At 38.5% G+C, this 21835-nt stretch overlaps 3 protein-coding genes across 3 annotated transcripts; 1 reads left to right on the top strand and 2 right to left on the bottom strand.

Moving 5' to 3' along the window:
- Nucleotides 1-343: 343 nt before the first annotated feature.
- On the bottom strand, nucleotides 344-5711 carry LOC141643926 (protein DETOXIFICATION 12-like). The gene is made up of 7 exons (XM_074453326.1): nucleotides 5288-5711; nucleotides 2648-3192; nucleotides 2254-2340; nucleotides 1896-1952; nucleotides 1556-1794; nucleotides 1250-1455; nucleotides 344-768 (listed from the first exon to the last, which is right to left on the bottom strand). The coding sequence occupies exons 1-7, from the start codon at nucleotides 5531-5533 to the stop codon at nucleotides 682-684; spliced, it is 1467 nt and encodes a 488-aa protein (XP_074309427.1). The 5' UTR covers nucleotides 5534-5711; the 3' UTR covers nucleotides 344-681.
- Nucleotides 5712-7673: 1962 nt separating this feature from the next.
- On the top strand, nucleotides 7674-15680 carry LOC141643932 (fruit protein pKIWI502). Its single transcript, XM_074453331.1, has 5 exons — nucleotides 7674-8429; nucleotides 14037-14136; nucleotides 14243-14338; nucleotides 14470-14550; nucleotides 15104-15680. Exons 1-5 carry the CDS (start codon nucleotides 7876-7878, stop codon nucleotides 15164-15166), a joined length of 894 nt encoding a protein of 297 aa, XP_074309432.1. The 5' UTR covers nucleotides 7674-7875; the 3' UTR covers nucleotides 15167-15680.
- Nucleotides 15681-15763: 83 nt separating this feature from the next.
- Nucleotides 15764-17732, bottom strand: LOC141643933 (putative peroxygenase 4). The gene is made up of 6 exons (XM_074453332.1): nucleotides 17355-17732; nucleotides 17191-17271; nucleotides 16969-17054; nucleotides 16600-16694; nucleotides 16176-16301; nucleotides 15764-16067 (listed from the first exon to the last, which is right to left on the bottom strand). Exons 1-6 carry the CDS (start codon nucleotides 17401-17403, stop codon nucleotides 15911-15913), a joined length of 594 nt encoding a protein of 197 aa, XP_074309433.1. The 5' UTR covers nucleotides 17404-17732; the 3' UTR covers nucleotides 15764-15910.
- Nucleotides 17733-21835: the final 4103 nt, after the last annotated feature.

Raw genomic sequence — 21835 nt, 5'->3', positions numbered from 1 at the left:
CCACTTCCAAAAAGAATTTCTACGTCCTCGTGGCGTAAGTGTGTCTTGTTGCAGGTATTCTTCCAAAACTCAGTTGATAAAGAAGAGAAAAAAAATGTTTGCTCAATTGGCCAGCTCCGATCGTCCCGTTAAGAAGCCTATGTTGGTTGCCAACCTCATCTGTAGTTTAATTGCTTATCTTAATAATGTATTAATAAAATCCGACTCCGACAGTCGGGTAGGTACTCTGTAAGCAACATTTTCTTTTTATTGCTGCCAAACAAAAAAAAAAAAACCTTCATCATGCTATATTATCCAAGTTAAAATTTCCCCTTTAAACCAAATAACAGTGTCAGCAAAAATGTGATGAATTCTCTGCCCTTTCCATTCCATATGCTATAAACCGCTTGCGTTTGCATGAATCAAGTAGACTAAAAGATGATCCCTTGAGAATAATTCACAGAATCTCATCTCCAGTCATGAACAAGATCAAGCCAAATGTTCAAAGAGATTTGGTGAAGAACGTGTGGCAATGTATTCTAGGACACTCCTACAAAAATTGTGGAAAAATCCCTAAATTATAACCCTCTACATTCTAATTTTGGCAAGTTTGGAACGCCGTTTACTAGGGACTTCAGCTATAGAAGAGCTCCCTTGCATTGTTCCGTATCCAACTGAGCTCAAGTATCTTCTAGTGAATGATTAGCTCAAGAGTCTTTGTTCTTCTATATTTGCTCCGTTTCTAACTCTGGAATTTGACTCGGATAGCCTTTCTCTCGCCTTACTTGCCTACAAAACGTACAATAAAAAGGGTTCATCCATTATGCCCGAAAGAACTTGGGAATTGGGATCAATGTTAAAACTCAAATTCTTCGAATTCATCTGTCATTATTAGGATATTGGAAGCGTAGCTTAGACGGAAAAATGTGATCAAGTAAAAAATACAAAAGCCGGTACCTAAAAGTAACTAGGATTCAGTTAGAAGTATCTGACATGGTTACTGTGCCAGACTCAACTATCTTATCTGTCTTAGACATCAATTATCGAGTGATATGCATCGGTAATGTGAAGAATGACCTATGTTACTCCGACACTTCAGTTAACTGCCGTGTCGCGTGCCAGACACGTGTCGGTGTTCGACACGATACGAAACTTCGACGCTTCAATTTAGGCAACAAAATACGAAAATTCACCCCAAATAGCCGTGTCCGACACGCCGACATGTGTCGGCGTGTCTGAGTAACAAGAATCCTGTTAAGATAAGCCATACCTGTTTTTCCCAATTTGTAGAACTCGTAATGATGCCTAGAAGGCACGACTGCACAGTAGCGCCGCTAAGGATTCCAATCCACAATCCTCTTCCCTTCATTTTCAACCAAAAGCCTAATACTGCAGCAATTGGGATTCCGAAAAGATAGAATGCAGCCAGGTTTACAAAAGCACCTATATGTTGCCATCCACATCCCCTAGCAACACCTGCCAGTCGACATTTTCAGAAATATAGCGTTTTAGTAAACGAACGGAACTTTTGGCATCAGGTATCTGTATCTCCTTTGACAAAGAATGAAATACCTACCAGAAAGAACACCTTGTAGACCGTCCATTATAACGCTTAAACAAATCAAAGGCGCCATTGTGGTGACATAATCAACAACTTCCTTCTCGTTGCTGAAACAATATCCGAAAACTTTTCGTGTTGCAAATAAAATTGAGCTTACAATAAGACCAATAGAAACCGCAATCAGCATTACTGCAGATGCAGCTGTACGAGCCCGGTCTGGGTTCCCTGCCCCTAGTTCGTTTGAGACTCTAGCGCTGCATTTAGGCCAAAAAATAAGAATTAAGAAAAAAAGTTATCCCATAGATGTAACCTTGAAAAAAATATTACCAAATCAGATCTTTGCCCCGAAACATACCTTGCAGCAGCGCCTATTCCATACGGTATTGCGTAAAGTGTTGAGATAGTTGTCAAGCTGTTCAAGGAAAAAACATTTATGTCAAACTACGCAAATCATTCCAAATTTTTATCGAAACTACTTTTTTTTTTCCTTTCACAATTGGTAATTTGCAAATTCATTTGGTAAACACAAAGTCTACTGTCATATAAATATATACAGAGTTTATTTTCGCAGAACAATTTTTACTCGTTACAGTACTAAAGTGACCTGACCTAAACTCTTTCAACATGGTCAGTTGTGTTTTTCGTAAGGACCTTTTGTAGCGGTTTTTCACGAGACTTACTGGTTAGTAAAATAGCGGAGAAAGAAACATTACCATACAGAGAGAACAGAAGTTTCGAGCTCAGGATGTGGCAACAGCCCTGATAGCAATACCAGCAGCTCAAAAGACCACCATTCTAAACTATAAGCATACAGATAGAAAGTCTGTTAGAAAAACTTCATCTTACGTCAATAAGGGATTTGTATTTAGTACTCCCTCTGTTCCGGTCAATTGTAGTCCTTTTGTTTTGGCACAAAGACCAAGGAAAGAGGAATGGGCCAATTACTAAATGACAAGTGGAACAAAATGAGTGTGAATGATCAAATTGTTCATCAAGTTCATTCTTAAAATAGAAAGGACAACAACTCACTGAGACACCCCAATATGGAAAAGACAGCAAATGATCGGGACAGAGGGAGTACATGGTTAGAAGAGGAAGAAAGCTTACCAAATCATAGTAGCAGAAGGAATAGCAAATCGAAAAAACTCTCCGATTCCATGAAACATTTCCATGGTGAGTGGAGAACGAGTTGCTTCACACGAGGAAGAGTATTTCATGTACAAGGATAGAAAAATCGTGTTCAGCCACATTGATATACCCATTGACACAGCACCTCCTAGGTTTCGTAGGCCTGTCTTGAATACTAGAATCCAACAAAGCGGAATGTGGAAACACAGGGTTAGGCATGAACTGATAACCATGGGCATGATTAAGCTCTGAACAAGAAAATATCGAACAATAGGTTGAAGAACAGCATAGCCGAAAAGGGCAGGAATTAGGCAAGCCAAGAATCTCTCGGCTTCATGGGAAATCGTAGGGTCTTGACCTATGAATACAAGCAGTTTTCCCATGTTCATCCACAGGATGGAGAGTGGGATGCAAACTAAGGCGAGAGAGAAAATCGCAGTGTATGTTTGTGTTCCGAGTTTCTTGTATTGTCGTGCTCCAAATGCTTGCCCACTTAAAGTTTCCAATGCACTTGCCAGCCCTAACTGTTAAAGATGCAAATAGGAGAAATATGAAATTAACCATTGTTACATGAGCTTAAAACAATGCTTCAAATGCATTATCTATATTCAACCATTTCCGATAAACTTATAGCATTTTGCGCAAGTAAGCCGGAGGGAAATGTAGGTGACAGAAGTTGAGGGTTTCATTTTCCTCCCTCCACCTATAATAAAATCTTCAAACCTAGGAAATTTAAAGCGAAAATTATCTTGTTCCTTCTCTACGTACCCTCTATCCTATTTCCCCCGTATAGGTAGTCTGTTAGAGATGACGGATTTAGCTGATTTCTTCACTGTCTCGCATCATCGTTGGCTCATAGCCTGAGGGGTTTGACACTCATGTCATGAGTACAACCTCTCATTAACATTATTCGTCTCAGCTCCTATCAAAAAGTCGAAGCAGGTTATCTCAAGAGAAGAGTCGATCTGCTTACACTACACTTGGTTTGTCCTTTTAATGTCGCTCTCACATTCTGACACGCCATTTTAAACCTCAATACTTCTAAGGGTGAGATTATCAGTCACACTCACCCGAGTCTTAAGACTCTACGACATCAGCTTTTTACTAACTTTTATTATTTTTATATTGGTCAGACTCATCTGAGACTCACCTCAGACTCTACTCTTCCATTTCACTTCTTCTTTTTATAAACTTAAAAAAAAAAAAAAAATGACACATGTGATCCACTCATCGGATAATTTCCTTTGAAAGTGGGGTCAACTTAAGACTTAACTTAAGACTTTGTTAAGACTTAGGTAGATTATTGGTAATCTTGAGTGACTCTTGTCTTAAGAGTTATCAAAGGCTTATCTTAAGAATACCAATAATCTTACCCTTAGAATATGTGAGCAAATATTTCAAATGTGTGCAAATTTAATTATAAATTTAATTTTTGTCTCAAAATTAAAGTACTCGGTATTATATTGAAAGTTAAAACCTTCATATCGAAATTTAAGTTATTTAGTAAATTAAATTAGTCATTACATATGAGTATATGACTATGTCACATACCCACCTTTTTTTTGTACCATGTAGTTTTCATTCTGGTTTATTCAAAAACAATCTCTTTGTATTGTTAATACAAGATAGCCCGCAAGTTGCGAAATCCATTAAAACACTAAGGTAATGTTATTGCACTTAATGTTTGTACTATGATCTCATGGTGATTTGAAATGGGTGGGAGTTGGGAATAGGACAAAGTCATGGTAATATGATACGATATGATACGATACCATACAATACGAGTAGTATATAATATATATATATATATATATATATATATATATATATATATATATATATATATGTAAGCTACTCGACAACACAAAAATACAAGTCACACCGTATTACATGGACACATCACACATGGTGTAGAACAACACAAAGTCGGTCAACAAGCGACGAGATATTACCGCACAAGCAAATGTCACTAAAGGACAGTTTGATTGTTCCTATCCATGTGTATTGAGTGTAGCAACTCAATTTGATTTTGACTCTCTATTTTTAGGCTGCTAACTCTGACCATTTCTTAATATTTAATTATACCCGTTAATTACTGTTTAATCTTTTACTTTTCTCAACTTTATTACACTACTAACTACTTTAGGGGAGAAGACTATTTAATATTTACAGCTATTGTTATTGGAAGTTTGGAACACAAGCGGACCAAAATGCATTCTCAATGTAGAAAGGTGAATAAATAAGACACCTAAAATGAAATAGGTAAACAAATAAACGGAGTAAAAGGATAGATCGTACACAGTTTTATTTGATTCACATAAAGCACATGAATTAGAAAAAAAAATTATGATTTTTTTTTTCATAAAGCAGTTATTATAATTCACGTGAATTGTGAAAACGAAAGAGAGTCACATAAAAGCAATGCATTGTACGGAGTAATTCATGAATTTCAATTTCTTTGAACAGACACATTCTAATCAACAAAACAAATCTAAAATAAAATATACTTATAGAACAAATTCATTTAATTTAAATATTGGGTGACAACAAAGATCACGAATATATAAAACCGCCTTAAAAAAGACTGACTATGAGCGATATATAGGGTTAGATGCGTACCATGAGACTGAAACCGGTAACACCGGCAAGGGAGATGGCAAGGGCAGAACTGGCAAGATAAAGTTCACCAAGATGACCAACCATCATGGTAGAAATAACTTGCAACATATATTGTGACATTATTACCGCTACCATTGGTGCTGCTATCAAACTTACTGTTTTCACCTCTACTTTTATTATTTCCCATTTTACCCTTCCTTCTTCTTCTTCTTCTTTCGCCTTCTTGTTTAACAACCCTTCTTCCATTTTACCGCAACTTGCTCTCGTTTTTTGGGTTTTTTTTGTTAATTATTTACTGCGGGGTGTTTGGGTTTACCTCCGCTATCTTTGGATTTTGAATTCTTGTTTTTAGGGGAGTTTATATATAGTACGACATGACGACTTTAATAATTGTGTGTACACTTAACGCCACGTGTTGTTATTTAATTCAGATTGATTTCTTTCCTTTTTCAGCTTTTTTTTTTTTTATTTTTTTCAAATGCGAGGATGGTGAAATGATGTTCCGAGGATTGAGTTTAGTGGTTAAAATTTGGGTAAAATGTCTAAAGGTCTCAGATTCCATTGAGAGCAATTTTATTGGGGTAAAACGACCTGTCTTCTAAATTTCGAGCTTGTCATTCCCTAAAAAGGGTGGTTGGCCTGATGTACGTGGTTTGCAGACTACCACGTATACCCGAGGGTAGTGCGCGCCAAATGTAGCGGCGGCGGATTATGCAACAACAACTCCTTCTGTAGTTCTGTTTCGGTAGGTTATTTGTTTACCTATTTTATATTTGGGTATCTTATTCATTTGTGTTACCTTTTTATATAGGGAGTATCTTTTAAAGGTATCTGATAATCTCCGTAACCTATTGTCCACTTTTCAATTACATTATCAACAAATGGTCCTCTCCTATTTCCTTGGTCTTTGTGCCAAAATCAAAGGCAAACAAATGATCGAGACAAAAAGAGTATTTTATTTGTATGTATAATTGTATACAATAATCTTTTAGAAGACTAACTATTAAATCATATGCTTTTTAAGACTATAGATGTAAGTGGGTCGTGTCTCGTGTCACCCAATCATGCCTCTAGTAGAAAATGGCACGACCCAAGCACGAGAAGGTGTGGTTTATCATGTGCCGGCCGGTGAAGTGAAGATGGGGGCCAATGGTGTGTTGTGTCGTGTCTGGGATGCCCAAGTAATTCCTGAACTTCAATCTTATATTTTTGTATTTTGAGCGTATCAAGGTGAGTCATGTTGTGCTTGGTCTAGGCGTAATTTTTTTCCCCTCAAATTAAGGCCCACGATTCCGCGCCCCATTGCGTGTTGGGTCGTGCTAAAATGGGTCATGGGTTGTGCCAACCAAATAAGTCACGTGCTCGCTTCTATCTCTATTTAAGACCCCTTTAATTATACATATGATTGAATATCACCAAAATGTTACTCTATCCTTTATGGCCACCTGTTATAGTTGGTTGAATTAGTAAAAAATAGTTTGATCATGACAAATTAAACATTGTCTATTTTGACAAATTCATTATGATTTTACATATTTTGATGTGTAAATGAACATAGAGCAAGTTTCATGACATTTGTATAACAATAATCCATAATCTCTAATTGTCGAGTTCATTACTAGAATTCTTAGATACATTAGTGTACCATGTTATTGTACCTTCAGCCTAATTAAATCATCTATATCCCCTATAGACTAAAAGAATAACACATCTGTGTTATTCCCGCTCAAGTTTCCCGCTCATCTTTCCCCCCATACGAAATATTCACTTTTAGAATATTCCCTTCTAATATATTTCCTTTCTAATATATTATAGTCAAAATATTTTAGTCAACTCATATATGGAATATTTCTACTACAATATTCTACCCAAATATATGGAATATTTCTTATGGTTACGTTTTATATATAAAAGTACATTTACATTAAATTAAATTTAAATTCAATTTATTAAAATAATATTAATACACTAAATCTCTATAATTAACCTTTATAAAATTACCGTGCTGTAGCACAGGTTGCTATACTAGTTCCTATAATAATAACTTTAACATCAATTTATTTACCACAAAATTTCATTTCACATAAATACACATCCTACATCAGCCAAACAGCCCCCTTAATTATACTCCGTATTACTCACCCAACAATTAATCCCAACCAAAAGTCCAAAAACAACCCCTAAAATCATTAATCCACACCTCAACTCAACCACAAATTATAGTGTAAGACGATCACAACATAAGACGATCGACTTTTATAAAAAAGTTGTTCATTTATTACTAATAAATAAGTTATCTTTTTTCATTATGAAACCGTCTCACAATATAAAACCGTCTTACACAATAACTAGTACAAGTGTACAACTCAACGCCTCCAATCCCTTTGGCTAACCACAAACAATACTCCAACCTTTTGGATAATTCCCATAACAAAAAGCCAAAACTCAAACCACCCACACTCCACAGGCCACATCCCTTACTCGTGCTCCTTAGTCCTTCCCATTAGCTTCGCCACCACACCACCAGCTCACCCAACCAACATACCCCAACATATAAACCCCCCAACCACAATTCCCAATTCCCCATAATGCCCCTCCTCTCTCTTTCCCCCTTCCCCCTACCCCTACCCCACACCCACCCTCATGCCCTTCCCACCGCCCTCACCCTCCGCCACCACCGCCCTCCCATGACAATCCTCCACCACCTCCGCCGCAACACCCGCCGCATCTTCGCCGCCGCAGTCCGACAAGACACAAACCTCTACACCCCTTCCCTAATCACTCACATCTCCCCCGCCGCCGCCGAATCTCTCTTCCACGTCTCCGTCTCCGTCTCCGATTCTCCTCATCTCGCCGCCTCGTACCACCGCCCTGGTCAATACCTTCAGCTTAAAGTTCCTTCTTCCGATAAACCGTCGTTTCTCGCTATCGCTTCGCCTCCGTCTCTCGCTGCTTCCGACGGCGAGTTTCATTTCCTTGTTAAATCCGTTCCTGGTTCTACCGCCGAACTTTTATGTGAGCTTAGGAAGGGGGATGTTGTTGAGTTGACCGCCGCCATGGGGAATGGTTTTGATCTTGACCGGATTTCGCCGCCTGAGGAGTTTGGGACTGTTCTTATTTTTGCCACCGGGTCCGGGATCAGGTACTAATTATTGTGTAAAACGGGTCTTATTCTATAATTTGTGGCCTGAGATCAGGTATTTATCATTGCGTCAAATCGACTTCAGTAAGAGACGGTTTTTATTATATAAAAACACTCGTTTATTGATAGTTATTATTGATGAGACACCCTGGAACAGTGGAAGGCCGTCTTATTCTATAATTTGCGATGTGTTAGTTATAAAGATTAGATACTTGTGGCTGCGCAGAATCTCATTTGAGACTGTTTTAGAGATGTCCCCTTTTTATATTATGTGGTTAATGATGGCTAAAATGATGGAGTAGATTGTAAGTTGACGGTATTAAGGTAGGATAACTTCCAATGGCCGTTTGTTTTGTGGACATTTGTCTGATCATGTACTGTTTAGTTATACTCCCTCCGTCCCGGTCATTTGTTGTCCTTTGGTTTTGGCACAAAGACCAAGGAAAAAGGAGGGGGCTAATTAGTAAATGACAAGTGGACCAAATTGAGTGTGAATGATCAAATTGTTCATTAAGTTCATTCGTAAAATAGAAAGGACAACAATTGACTGAGACATCCTAAAATGGAAAAGAACAACAAATGACCGGGACAGGGACAGGGACAGAGGGAGTATTCTTTAAGGGATTAATGATGTAGGATGTTTCATGAGCCAAGTTTGCTGGCTTGGTACCTGGATGTATTGGAACGGTTCGCCTTTTGCTGCTGTCGGGGGTTGTTAATAGTTGCGAGATTTGATTAGTAATGATATTGGGGGATCAAACTTTGGGAAGAGAATTAAGAAAGGGAAGCAAGCACAAGAAGTCAGGAATGTAGGATTGTATATTTGTAATATCAGATTTTAAGGTTCAAGATTAAAGGGGTAACTTAGGAGTTTGAGATGAGCGCATTACTGTGAATTGTAGGAATGGTTTCTCGGTAATCTTGATAGGGCTTACTTATAGCTACAATATTCTTAAAACCAGCTTTGGTTGCGTAGATGTTAAATGAGAAGGGCAAATATAAAGGTTGTTAAGAAGGCAGTAGGACTGCAGGAGAAGCTAGAAATTATTGCTCTCTCAAAGTAGTATTTGAACAAGTGGCTATCACTTTGCTTCCTGTCAGGGTTTTGGCTTACTTTATAATTGTTGTGTAAAACCTTCTTCAGTCTCCTTTATTGATATTAACTAATGAGACACCCCGGAACTCTGAGAGGCGGTCTTATTCTATAATCTGTGGTCTGGGATCAGGTATTCATTATTGTGTAAACTACTCTTGAGTGGGAGACGGATTTTATTATTTAAAACACTCGTTTATTGATTGTAATTAATGAGACACACGGGAAGGCGGTCTTATTTTATAATTTGTGATCTGTTAGCTATAAAGATTAGATGTCTGTGGCTGCACAATTCTCATTAGAGAGCATCTTAGAGATGACCGCTTTTTATAGTATGTGGTATGGCATATTTAATGCGGGCTAAAATGACGGAGTAGGTTGTAAGTTAACGGTATTAAGATAGGCTAACTCTTGATGGTTGTACGTTTCGTGGACCTTAGTTTGTTATGTAGTGGCTAGGTAGATTATTTGTGGGATTAAAGGTGTTGTAGATAGGATGTTTGATGAGGTGTTTCGAGTTTCTTAGCTGGGTGTATTGTAATGCCTTGCATTTTGTCGTTGTGAGTGATTGTAGTTGCGAAATTTGATGTGTAGTGATATTGGTGGATCAGATTCGAGAAACGAATTAGAAAAGGGAAGCAATCACATGAATGGAAAAAAAATAGGATGATTGTATTGCCGGCTTTAGAAGTTTTTCAAGTTAGCTGGCTTTAGAAATTTTTCAAGTTTGCTGGCTTGGTAGCTGGATGTATTGTAACGGTTCGCCTTTGCTGTTGTTGTGGGTTGTTAATAGTTGCGAGATTTGACGTGTAATGATATTTGGGGATCAAACTTTGGGAAGAGAATTAAGAAAGGGAAGTAAGCACAGGAATGTAGGATGATTGTATATTTTTAGTATCAGATTTTAAGGCTCAAGATTAAATGGGTAACTTAGAAGTTAGGACATTAGCCCGAGTTATTATACACTATACAGAGATTGAGAAGAGCGAATTACTGTGAAATATAGGAATAGTTTCTCCGTAATCCTCACAGGGCTTACTTATAGCTGCAATATTCTTAAAACCAGCTTGACTGTATGGTTTATCCACGACACGAGGGCGGATAGAGAATCTGTATATTATCAGACAGGAGAAATGCTAAAAAAAATCATTTGCTTTGGTAGCATAGATGTAAATGAGAAGGGTAAATAAAAATGTTGATAAGAAGGCACTAGGAGAAGGTAGAAATTATTGCTCTCGTATTTGAACAAGTTGCTATCAGTTTGTTTCTTGGCAGGATTTTGGTTTCTTTATAAACTTGTAACACCTGATTTTTTTATGACATCAATCGGATTCCTTCACAATTATGGTTCCTTCTGTCGGCCTAGACTTGCAAGTATATGACCATACTTGTACATTTTACTGGGTAAGTTCAGATCTATCATGAACTCGGTGTTTTACTTGGCTAGGGGGTGCATCATGTTTGGGAATCTTAGCTACTGCTCCTGCTCAGATGGTAAATAAGATCCTACCTCCAATTGTACAATAGCATCGTACAACCAACCTACATCTAACTGACAATAGCATCGTACAACCAACCTACATCTAACTGAGCTTATATGTTTTGTACTCCGTAAGTATTTTTTCTGATCTTTTCTTAATTTTATTTTTTGAATGTTTAAATAGATGAGCTTATAAACTTTACAATAAAACTCATAATCTTTAAGACAGAACACGTAAACTTTATTATGAGCTCAGATTCTACACCACCAGTTGTAGTCACATGAATTGTGCTCAGATGCAAGTGAGTTAATGACAGGACTCTTTTAATTTAAGTGAGATGGACCATCAAGAGATTATTCTCTCTATAAGTGAAGATACTGCTTTGTGTGCTTAAAGAATGTGTCTGAACCAGGGGTAAAAAGGAGTGGTAACTCTGGTAACAGGTGCTGAGGCCCCCAAAAGCTACAAATATAGAAGTTGCTTTTATAATTACAAAGGATGTATCATAATGGTAGCTGAATGGAACCATGTCGAATTACATGTGAGAGGCACGAGCTCATGACTTGATTCTGCTGTTTTTTTAGTAGAATTATTGATAATATCCGGCATTCCACCATCAGTGTATAATATACGTATTATCCCCCCAGTCCTCTATTTACGGTCCTATCACAAGGCGTCATACTGAAAAAAAATGCACGTTCATATTTTACATTTTTATTTGTTGTTTGCCTTGCTTCTTTTTCTCGTGATTCCTGAGAACGATATACGTAGCCACTTTCATAGTTTGCTCACTGTTAGTTACTTCCTACGTCCCAATCATTTGTTTACATTTGTTTAAAATACCCCTCACAATGAATATAAAAGGTAAACAAATAGTTAGGATGAGAAAAGTATAAAGATTAGATTTTTGTGGCTGCACAAAATCTCATTTGAGACTGTCTTAGAGACGGCCTCTTTTATAGTGTGTGGTTTATTTAATGCTGGCTAAAATGATGGAGTAGGTTGCAATTTGGCGGTATTAAGCGAGGCTAACTTTTGATGGATGTTTGTTTCGTGGGCATAGGTAATTAGGTATGATCATGTAGTGTTTAGATAGATTGTGGCAGGAATTAAAGGTGTTGTAGATAGTTGATTGATTTGGTATTTTGGTTTATGATGTTCGATGAAGTTTCCCAAGTTTGCTAGCTTGGTAGCGCCTTTTGTTGCTGTCGCAGGTTGTTGGATTGCGGGATTTGATGAGTACTAATCACGGGGGATCAAATTGGGGAAGTGAATTTGGAAAGGGAAGCAAGCATGTGAACAGAAACAAAATAGGATGATTGTGTTGCTGGCTGTTGTTGTGGCCTTGTGGGTCGTTAATAGCTGCGAGATTTTATGTATAACCTTGGGGATCAAACTTTGGGAAGAGAATTACGAAAGGGAATCAAGCACAGGAATGAAGGATGATTATATATTTGTAATATGAGGTTTGAAGGTTCAAAATTAAAGGGGTAACTTAGGAGTTAGATCATTAGCCATAATTTTTATACATAGGTTGAGATGAGTGAATTACTGTGAATTTTGAAATATAGGAATGGTTTCTAAGTAATCCTCATAGGGCTTGGCTTACTTATAGCTACAATATTCATTTAATGCGGGCCAAAATCCATTTGAAACCGTGTTAGAGACTGACGACCTCTGTTTATACAATGTAATTCATTTAATGCGGGCTAAAATGATGGAGTAGGTTGCAATGACGGTATTACGCTTACGCTTTAGTAAAATTGTTGGTTGATGGATGTTGTTGGAATTTTAGATTTTGTTTGGCTTTTTTTTTTTTTTTTTTTTTTGTTGTTGTTGTTGTTGTAAATAGGGAATCATGAAGATTAGATGTTTATGGCGGAAAAAAAAAATCTCATTTAAGACCATCTTACAAATGTCTTCTTTCTATACTGTGGTTCATTAATGCTTTACTATGTTGTTAACTGAACGGTATACAGCTAGGCTAACTCTTACGGCTATCTGTTCGAATTTTTCCATGGACCTTAGGGTGATCATGTAATGTTTAGATAGCTTATTTCAGGAATTGAAGGTGTTGTAGATAGTTAGTTGATTTCTTCTTTATGATGTTTTGAGTTTTTTCAAGTTTGTAGCTTAGTGCCTTGGTAGCTGGCTGTAGTGTAATGTTTCACCTGTTCTAGTTGTTGTTGCTGTTGCTGCTGTTGTTGGTTGTGGGTTGTTATAACTGTGATAATTTATGTGTACTGATCATTGTGGATCAATATCGGGAAGAGAATTACGAGAGGGAAGCAAGCACAAGAATTAAAAAAAACGGATGATTTGCTTCTAGAGGTTTATGATTAAAAGGTGTAATATAGGATATTAAGTTACAGTTTTGACGGATAGATAGAGATGAACGAGTCAATGTAAAATGCTGGAATGGTTTTTAAGTAACCCTCCTAGGTCTTATTTATAGCTATGTTAGTGTTAAAATCAGCTTAAATGGGTAAGATCTGATGAGTAGTAATAGGGGGAAGAGAATTATGGAAGGGAAGCAAGCACGTGAATGTAAAAAATAGGATGATTGCATTGCCGGTTTTAGAAATTTTTTAAGTTCGATGAACTTATTAGTGGAAGGCCTAGTCAGTAGTCACTAAGGGTTTTGGTTTGTCTGGAGCTCTTTCAAGATTTCTCACACCAACAGTTTGTGGCGTAGGGGGTAGTGGATAATTTCATAATCTAAAAGTCAAAGCCGCAATCATTTTGGCTTTGGATTGGAGTGGCATTAAGGAAATGATTCTTAAAAATGTCATACTACACACGATATGCTCTTAATAGAGTGTCCTATGTTCAAGTTTTAAGCAAGCTGCCATGTTGGAATACAACGACACCATTTTTATATTGTGATCATACTATCACATGTTCACCTGCCCTATTTAGTCTATCCAAGTCATCGTCATAATGAAAACTGTTACTTCTGAAATGCAGTTTGTTATACTGTTTTTATATCAATGGGGTTGCTTGCTGACTTACAATTTCCTGTGTCTCATACAGTCCAATCAGATCTCTTATTGAGTCTGGCTTCGGTGCGGACAAGAGATCGGATGTGAGGCTTTATTACGGAGCCAGAAATTTGCAGAGGATGGCTTATCAGGTGGACTGTTGATTAAGTTACTTTTTCGGTATCATGAGAGCAGTGTTTATTATATTCACTGTTGGTTTGAAAATTCATATAGTGATGCCTCTCCCTTCTTTTACAGGATAGATTTAAAGAGTGGGAATCTTCAGGTGTTAAGATTATTCCAGTTCTATCACAACCAGATAACGGATGGACAGGTGAAGCTGGCTATGTGCAGGTATTGCAAGACTCGAGTTAGTGTAGCCGTCAGTTTACATCCGTTGTACTACTATTGTACTGTGACTCTGTGAGACCGTGATTTGACTTTTTTTGTGATGGTTTTTCATTTTTCTTTTTGGTTTTGAACAGGCTGCTTTCTGTAGATCAAAAAACATTTTAAGCCCCGCGTCTACTGGCGTTGTGCTCTGCGGGCAGAAACAAATGACCGAGGTACATTGCTTGATTAGGGTGTTGAGCTCAAGTTAAATAGCTATGGTTTCTCCAAGTCAACAATATGAATCTCTGTAAATATGTAGAAAAAAATAAAATTAATACTCCCTCCGTACCACACCAAAGGTAACGTAGGGAAAATTGGAGTATTTAAGAAAAAGTGGAAAAAGTAAGGGTAAAGAGGGAATAAATAGGTGGGGTATGTAATTGAATGTTTAATTGTAGGTTGGTAGGTGGGGTATGTAATGGCATTTTGTGTAAATATCAAATGGTTATAAGGATAATTTGGTAATGTTGTGAGCCAAATAAGGAATGTTACCTTTGGTATGGTACGTCCGTTTATAGTAAGTGTTACCTTTGGTGTGGTACGGAGGGAGTATAAACGCTAACTATGGCAGTCTATGTATATCAAAACTCAGAAATCAAAGTGACCGTCATTTTACTGGTCATCTTTGTGTATAATTGCTGTTACTTTGGTTTCGTTGATTTTGGTAAAAGTGTTGTTATGGGATGTTAGGGATGTCATATAACATATCGATGCTAATTTACGCAGGAAATCACCTCAATTTTGACAGAAGATGGGGTCTCTAGTGACAAAATACTGAAGAACTTCTAAATCTTGTGAGTGAAGCTCTTTATTGTTGTATAATCAAATTTGGGAAGCAATTTTCTTCCCTGATAATTTATTCTTACACATCCTTAGCATCATTTGCCTCAGTTTTGATATACCAGAAATAAATTACTCGTCACTACGTTAAGGCCACGTTACTGAAGTATAGTATTGTTCTCCCAAGGTATTTTATAATGTTGTACCCCCTTAAATCCGTTCATTGGACGATCATTGGGTAAATCATGTAGAAAGGGATAGCTTTGTTGGAAAAAGGTCGGGAGACGAATATGGCAGGTTAGCCTACAAGAAATGAAAATTGATTATTTGCTGTATTATGATTGACCATGAACCACGATTGTCGATCATTTGATGATCTGTTGGATTTTCAGCCGGTTTTTTTCTTTAAAAGAGCAATATTAGAATTGGTGATCGTTGTCTTTCTGTAGCGTCTATTTAGATGTAAAAAGAGTGAAACGGAGTGAGAATCGAGCTATTGAATTTTTTATCCAGTTTTTTTTTCCTGTGCTCAAGTATTTTAGTCTACCTTCTGTCATCTTTAAGTGGATCATGATTTTCTCAAACGCACACACCCACCGAAGAAGATTGATATTCGAAACTTCTTATTAAACCAATTAATTTTTATGCATCTTATATACATTAGTACGGAGTACATTTTAGAATTTCAGTGTTATTTCTGAACTTTATTTCATTATACATAGTATATGCATCATACATCGAACCTGTTTAAATCTATTTATCTTCTTTACGTTTATTAGCGGATTTTTGATCCGCCTCCATCTGCTGGAATAAAGTTCCATCATACATTCCTCTGATTGTATTTTTCTCCAACAACCCTTTGTTGTTGGCAAGATAATATAGGAAGTTCCATTCTGCAAATGCAACAATCCTGGAAAAAAAACGAAAAAAATTTAGAATAATGTATCTTACTAGCATAATAAAAACATGAATACAAATTTGATAGTATAGGAAAGATTAAGCTAGACGAGATGCTAACGATCCAATAAGGTCGTCTTTTTTCCTATTTGCCATCAGCATCAGTTGGACCTCCAGAATGTTTAGACCATTTTTGTTTAAATGTGCGTGTCTGCTGAATATCTCGTCAAACTTTTCCTGAACGAACCTGAATATAACCGAAAATTGTTTAGAACATAAGTGAAGATCCTTGAATTAATGTTGAATCCTAATTATAAATTTAAAGAATAATTTCTGCCATCGGTATTGTTTTGATGCTAATTTACAAAGTTGATTGTAAGCCTCGAGAATTGACGGATTTTGAAACCATGTTAAGAGTACTACTATGTGCTAAATAAATTCACTGATTAGTTTAGTCGGACGGATGGAGTTAATTAAGATGCTCTATCGATTTTAAGTGTACTTAACATCATTCAACATCAGTGTTGAGCCGCTTTGTAACATACCTTCCTTCAGCGTCATAGACACCAGTATCGCTCCCATGTTTGGCTTTGGGAATATTTTGAACCACTATCGGAAACAATGGTGATGGAAACTTCCCCTACAACATGCCAAAGCTTCAAATGAGAACAGAGAGTACCATAATCAGTATTCCCTTTCACCCTTTGTATCGATTTTTTGTTTACCTTTAATTTGGGCTCAGGGAGTAATTATTAGGTTATTACTCCGTATTTTAATTACTTGATTTGTTAAATTACTTAAATGCCCTACGTTATTTTTTAGGACATCGACTAAAAATGTACTTCGTAGCTGTGTAAATTTAAAAAAAGGACCGTCTTACACAACAATTATTGAAATGAAGACGGGGAAAGTACCGGACGAGTTATAAAACTTAGGGCAACGTTAATCCCAACGCCAACAGCAAGGGATGTAAATGCACTACACCCGATTGCTCGAAAACCTGCAACACATTTTTACACAAGGCCATTGTAAACTTACAACTTGATCATAGTAACTCCATAGTATTATTAAATGAACCATATAACATGAAAAAAGACAGACGACATCTCAAGTCAGGAGATGAACTCGTTATTCACCTTGATATGTTTCCCAGGGATAAATGATACCATCATGGTTCCGATCAAAGAAGGCAACATGTTGTGCAAGCATGTTCTCCACTGTTGCATCGACTTCAGATAAGTACTTCATACAAGAACGTTTCGAGTTCACGTCTTAGAAAAATACTTAGAAAGTTAATTACCTTGGTTTTGGCAGACGATATCCTTGGATTTTGAAGCAGAAGTAGCCATAATAACAATAAGTTTAACGCGAATATAGTGAGATTATCGAAGTTATGGACTGTTTTTTTGTGAAGGGGACGAAAGAGAGAATCGCTACTAAAAGAATGATGATGGAGAGAATGCCTATAGAAGTTCAAGGATGGTTTTATAATTGAGATAGATTGTGAATATAGTTTCACATTTTCTACGTGGAATGATCTTTACACGGAAGATCTCTCGTTTTTTAGTGTTGTATTTATTTAAAACTTTGTTAATTTACAAAGGTAATATCAGCAAGTTATGCTTAAAAAATACTTCAGGACTTCTTTCTTCTTAAACAGCGAGTCCTTTACCAATTAAAGTTCAGTTCAGTTCATGAATAAAAGGTTAAATATTTATTCCGCGAATAATTTTTTTCGCGGAGCATGTAGTATTACTTGATCTTAGTTAAAGTATTGGTTTACCCTACAACTTTACCCAACAAAAAAACATGAATATCGTTGCGAAATTGGAATAGGTGAAAACGTTTGAGACGCATAAAGATATTAGACCTTACTTTATGCATGACTTCTCAAATTACTTGCGTTCACGCTTTTAGACCAACGCCTATGTGGAGTATAATTTTCTCTGACGCGGTTTCTCATTAAATTATTGAGATCCCACTTTGTACACACTTAGCGTTATAAGGAATATAATACGATAAATAGTACATAGAAGATTGATTTACTAAGTTGCTTGTGTTTTGTGTATTTGTGTTTTGTGTATGTTAAATAATACCGTATACTCCGTACTAGTTTGCTTTGGTGTCGTAATTTCAGTTCAAATTGTGTAGAGAAGTCAAAACAGAATAATTAGGACTCTAATTATTCTCCTCTAATTTTGCTAACAAATCATGTGTATAATATCTTTAGCTTATTCCTCTCCTAATTTGTAGAGATTAGTTATTCCATTCACACATTAGTTTGTATTATAAATAGCAATGTAATCCTCCTAATGTAATCATCACAAAATATATACAATTTACATTCTCTATATGGTATCAGAGCAAGGTTGAATCCTATCTCCTAAAACCTTCATCTTTTTTCCGTCCTTCCTACGCTCGATCGCTATGTCGGGTGCCACAATCCCTAATCCGAATGATCCTACACATCCATTTATCATCATCAACGTGCATTCCATCGTCAAATTTGATGGTACCAACTATCGTCAATGGCGCACCCAACTAGAGTCGCTCTTCGACGGTTATGGCCTTACCTCATTTATTGACGGGACTGCACCACCCTCCAAAACAATTGCTGCCACCGCTGACAAGCAATCTGCCCCAAACCCGGCGTACGCCACCTGGTACCGGCAAGACCGTTTGCTTTTTTCGGCCGTCTCTAGCACCCTTACCCCCGCTGTCTCCCCTATTCTCAACCGTATGGCTTCGACTCGCGAAGCGTGGGATGCCATTGCATCATCCTATGCTCGCCCCTCTCGTGGCCATATAAAACAACTTCGCCACAAACTTAAACATACTACCAAAGGATCCTCATCCATTTCCGATTATATGAACCGTATCAAGACTACTGTCGATGAACTTGCTCTTTTGGGTACCATTATCCCCAACGAGGATATTACTGATCAAGTTCTCGAGGGTCTTGATGACTCCTATCAACCTGTCATCGATGCAATTAACGCTCGAGACACCCCAATTCCTTTCCCTGATCTTCTCGAAAAGCTCATCAATCGAGAACTCACCCTTGCTCAAACAACAACCCGTCCCTCTCCTTCCCTCGACTTCCCTGCCGTGGCTCATCCCACCTACACCCGACATAACACCTACACCCGCCCTACCCATTCCGCTGCCTCCACCAATCCACCACCCGCTGCTTCCTCCAACCAAAACCCTCGCAACCCATTCAAAGGAAAGTGTCAATGGTGTCATACACAAGGTCATACCCTAGCCTATTGCACCATATTTAAGAACCTATACCCTGATATTAAGGTTCCACCCTATACCCGTACCACCCCGTCCCCTGCACAAGCCAACCCTACGACACTCACCTCCCCCACTCCCTCCCCCTGGTTATTAGACAGTGGCGCGTCGCACCATGTCACATCGGACCTGGATAATCTTGCCCTTCACCAACCGTATGATGGTACCGATGAGATAGTCATAGGCGATGGCTCCGGTCTTCAAATTCTCCACACTGGTTCCTCCTCTATTTCCTCTTTTAAACTTCACAATATTTTTCATGTTCCATCAATGCACAAAAACATTATTTCCGTCTCAAAAACATTGTGAAGGATCTTAAAACTGGAGCTGCTTTGTTCACGGGACCAACCAAGGATGGAGTTTACTATTGGCCCGTCGCCGCCGCAAGCCAACGTCACCTCCCTTACCACGGCTGATCTACACCATAGATTTGGTCACCCTCATTTCTCTATTTTAAAGAGTATTGTTTCTAGTTTCGATTCCAAAACAATTATTACTAATAAAGATTGTTCATCCTATCATTTGTATAAAAGTCACAAATTACCGTTTAAACAATCATCACTTAAATCCGATTCACCGCTCCATATAATATTTAGTGATTTATGGTCATCACCCGTCCACTCAATTAATAGCTTCAAATATTACGTTATTTTTGTTGATCATTTCACTAAATTCACATGGTTATTTCCGCTAAAGAAAAAATCCGACACTCAATCTACTTTTCTCGCCTTTAAATCCCTAGTCGAAAAACAATTCAATTATCCAATTAAAATCTTTTACTCCGACAATGGTGGAGAGTTTGAGAAATTAAAACCCGACTTCGCCAAATTCGGAATTCAGCATCTCACCTCTCCCCCTCACACACCGGAACACAATGGCTTCGCGGAACGACGACACCGGCACATAGTTGACATTGGCCTTGCTCTTCTCGCGCACGCCTCCATGCCCTTACAATATTGGTCGTATGCCTTCCAAATTGCCACATATCTCATAAACCGTATGCCCACTCCCACTCTCAAAAATGACTCTCCCTATTTTCCGTCTTTTTCGCCAACATCCCAAATACAATAACCTCCATAATTTTGGAAGTATTTGTTTCCCTTGGCTTCGCCCGTACACCCACCACAAACTTGAGGCCCGGTCCATCGCTTGTGTGTTCATTGGCTACTCCCCGTCTCAACACTCTTACCTATGTCTCGACCCTTCTACAAACCGGGTATATAACTCCCGTCATGTCCGTTTTGTAAACACCACTTACCCCTTCGCCACCCTGTCACCGCACGCTGACCCTCTCCCCACATCAGCCGAATGGTGCGACATCTCCGTCCCTGCCCCCACCCTCTCTGACCCTCCTCGAACCGCACCAGTGACTCCCCCACCTGAACCCAACGACCCTGTTTTGGACCCTGTCTCCCCTGCCTCAACCACCAATTCCCCTGTTTCCCCCGCTACACCGACTTCCTCTACACCACCACCACCACCGCCTCCTCCGCCACCTCCCCACCCTCATGGAACCCGAGCCTCCCATAATGTCTTTAAACCTATCAATAAACTCAACCTCACCGCTCAACTCCACTCTCCTGAACCTACCAACGCCAAACAGGCTCTCCTCGACCCCACCTGGAGGTCCGCCATGGAAACACAATTCCAGGCTCTCCAAAATAACCGCACCTGGGAACTTGTTCCCTCATCCCCGTCCCAAAACATTGTGGGTTGTAAATGGGTCTTTCGCACCAAATACAACCCCGATGGCTCCATCCACAAACACAAAGCCCGACTCGTTGCTAAAGGATTCCATCAACGACCCGGACTTGACTACTCGAAAACCTTTAGCCCGGTCATTAAGCCTGTCACGGTCCGTCTTTTGCTCAGTCTTGCCGTTACCAATGGTTGGCCGCTTCGTCAATTGGATATCAACGATGCCTTTCTTCAAGGCACCCTCATCGATACCGTTTATATGGCGCAGCCGCAAGGTTTTGTTGACCCATCAAAACCGACTCATGTTTGTAAACTTCGCAAGGTCCTCTATGGACTAAAGCAGGCCCCACGGGTTTGGTACAACGAACTACGCTCGTATCTCCTAAGCACTGGTTTCACAAACTCGATTTGTGACACCTCCCTTTTTGTTCTCCATGGTTCTAACCCTCTTTTTGTTCTTGTATATGTTGATGATATAATTGTTACAGGTGCTTGCTCTACCAAAGTTACTGCCTTCATCTCCGCCCTCTCCGCCAAGTTTTCCCTTAAAGATCTTGGCCCACTCTCGTACTTCCTCGGTGTTGAAGTGCAACCCAGTTCTCGCGGCCTGTTTCTTAATCAACATAAGTACACACTCGATATCCTTGCTCGTGCCAACATGTCCGATGCCAAATCGGTTACCACACCCATGGATGCCTCGGTCACTCTCAGTCTCCGTGATGGCCCGACTCATGATAATCCCACTCAATACCGGACCCTAGTTGGTGGTCTTCAGTACCTTTCCCT

This window comes from Silene latifolia, chromosome 2 (assembly GCF_048544455.1).
Source record: "Silene latifolia isolate original U9 population chromosome 2, ASM4854445v1, whole genome shotgun sequence".
NCBI classification, from domain to species: domain Eukaryota; kingdom Viridiplantae; phylum Streptophyta; class Magnoliopsida; order Caryophyllales; family Caryophyllaceae; genus Silene; species Silene latifolia.
This window is presented reverse-complemented; position numbering and strand designations above follow the sequence as displayed.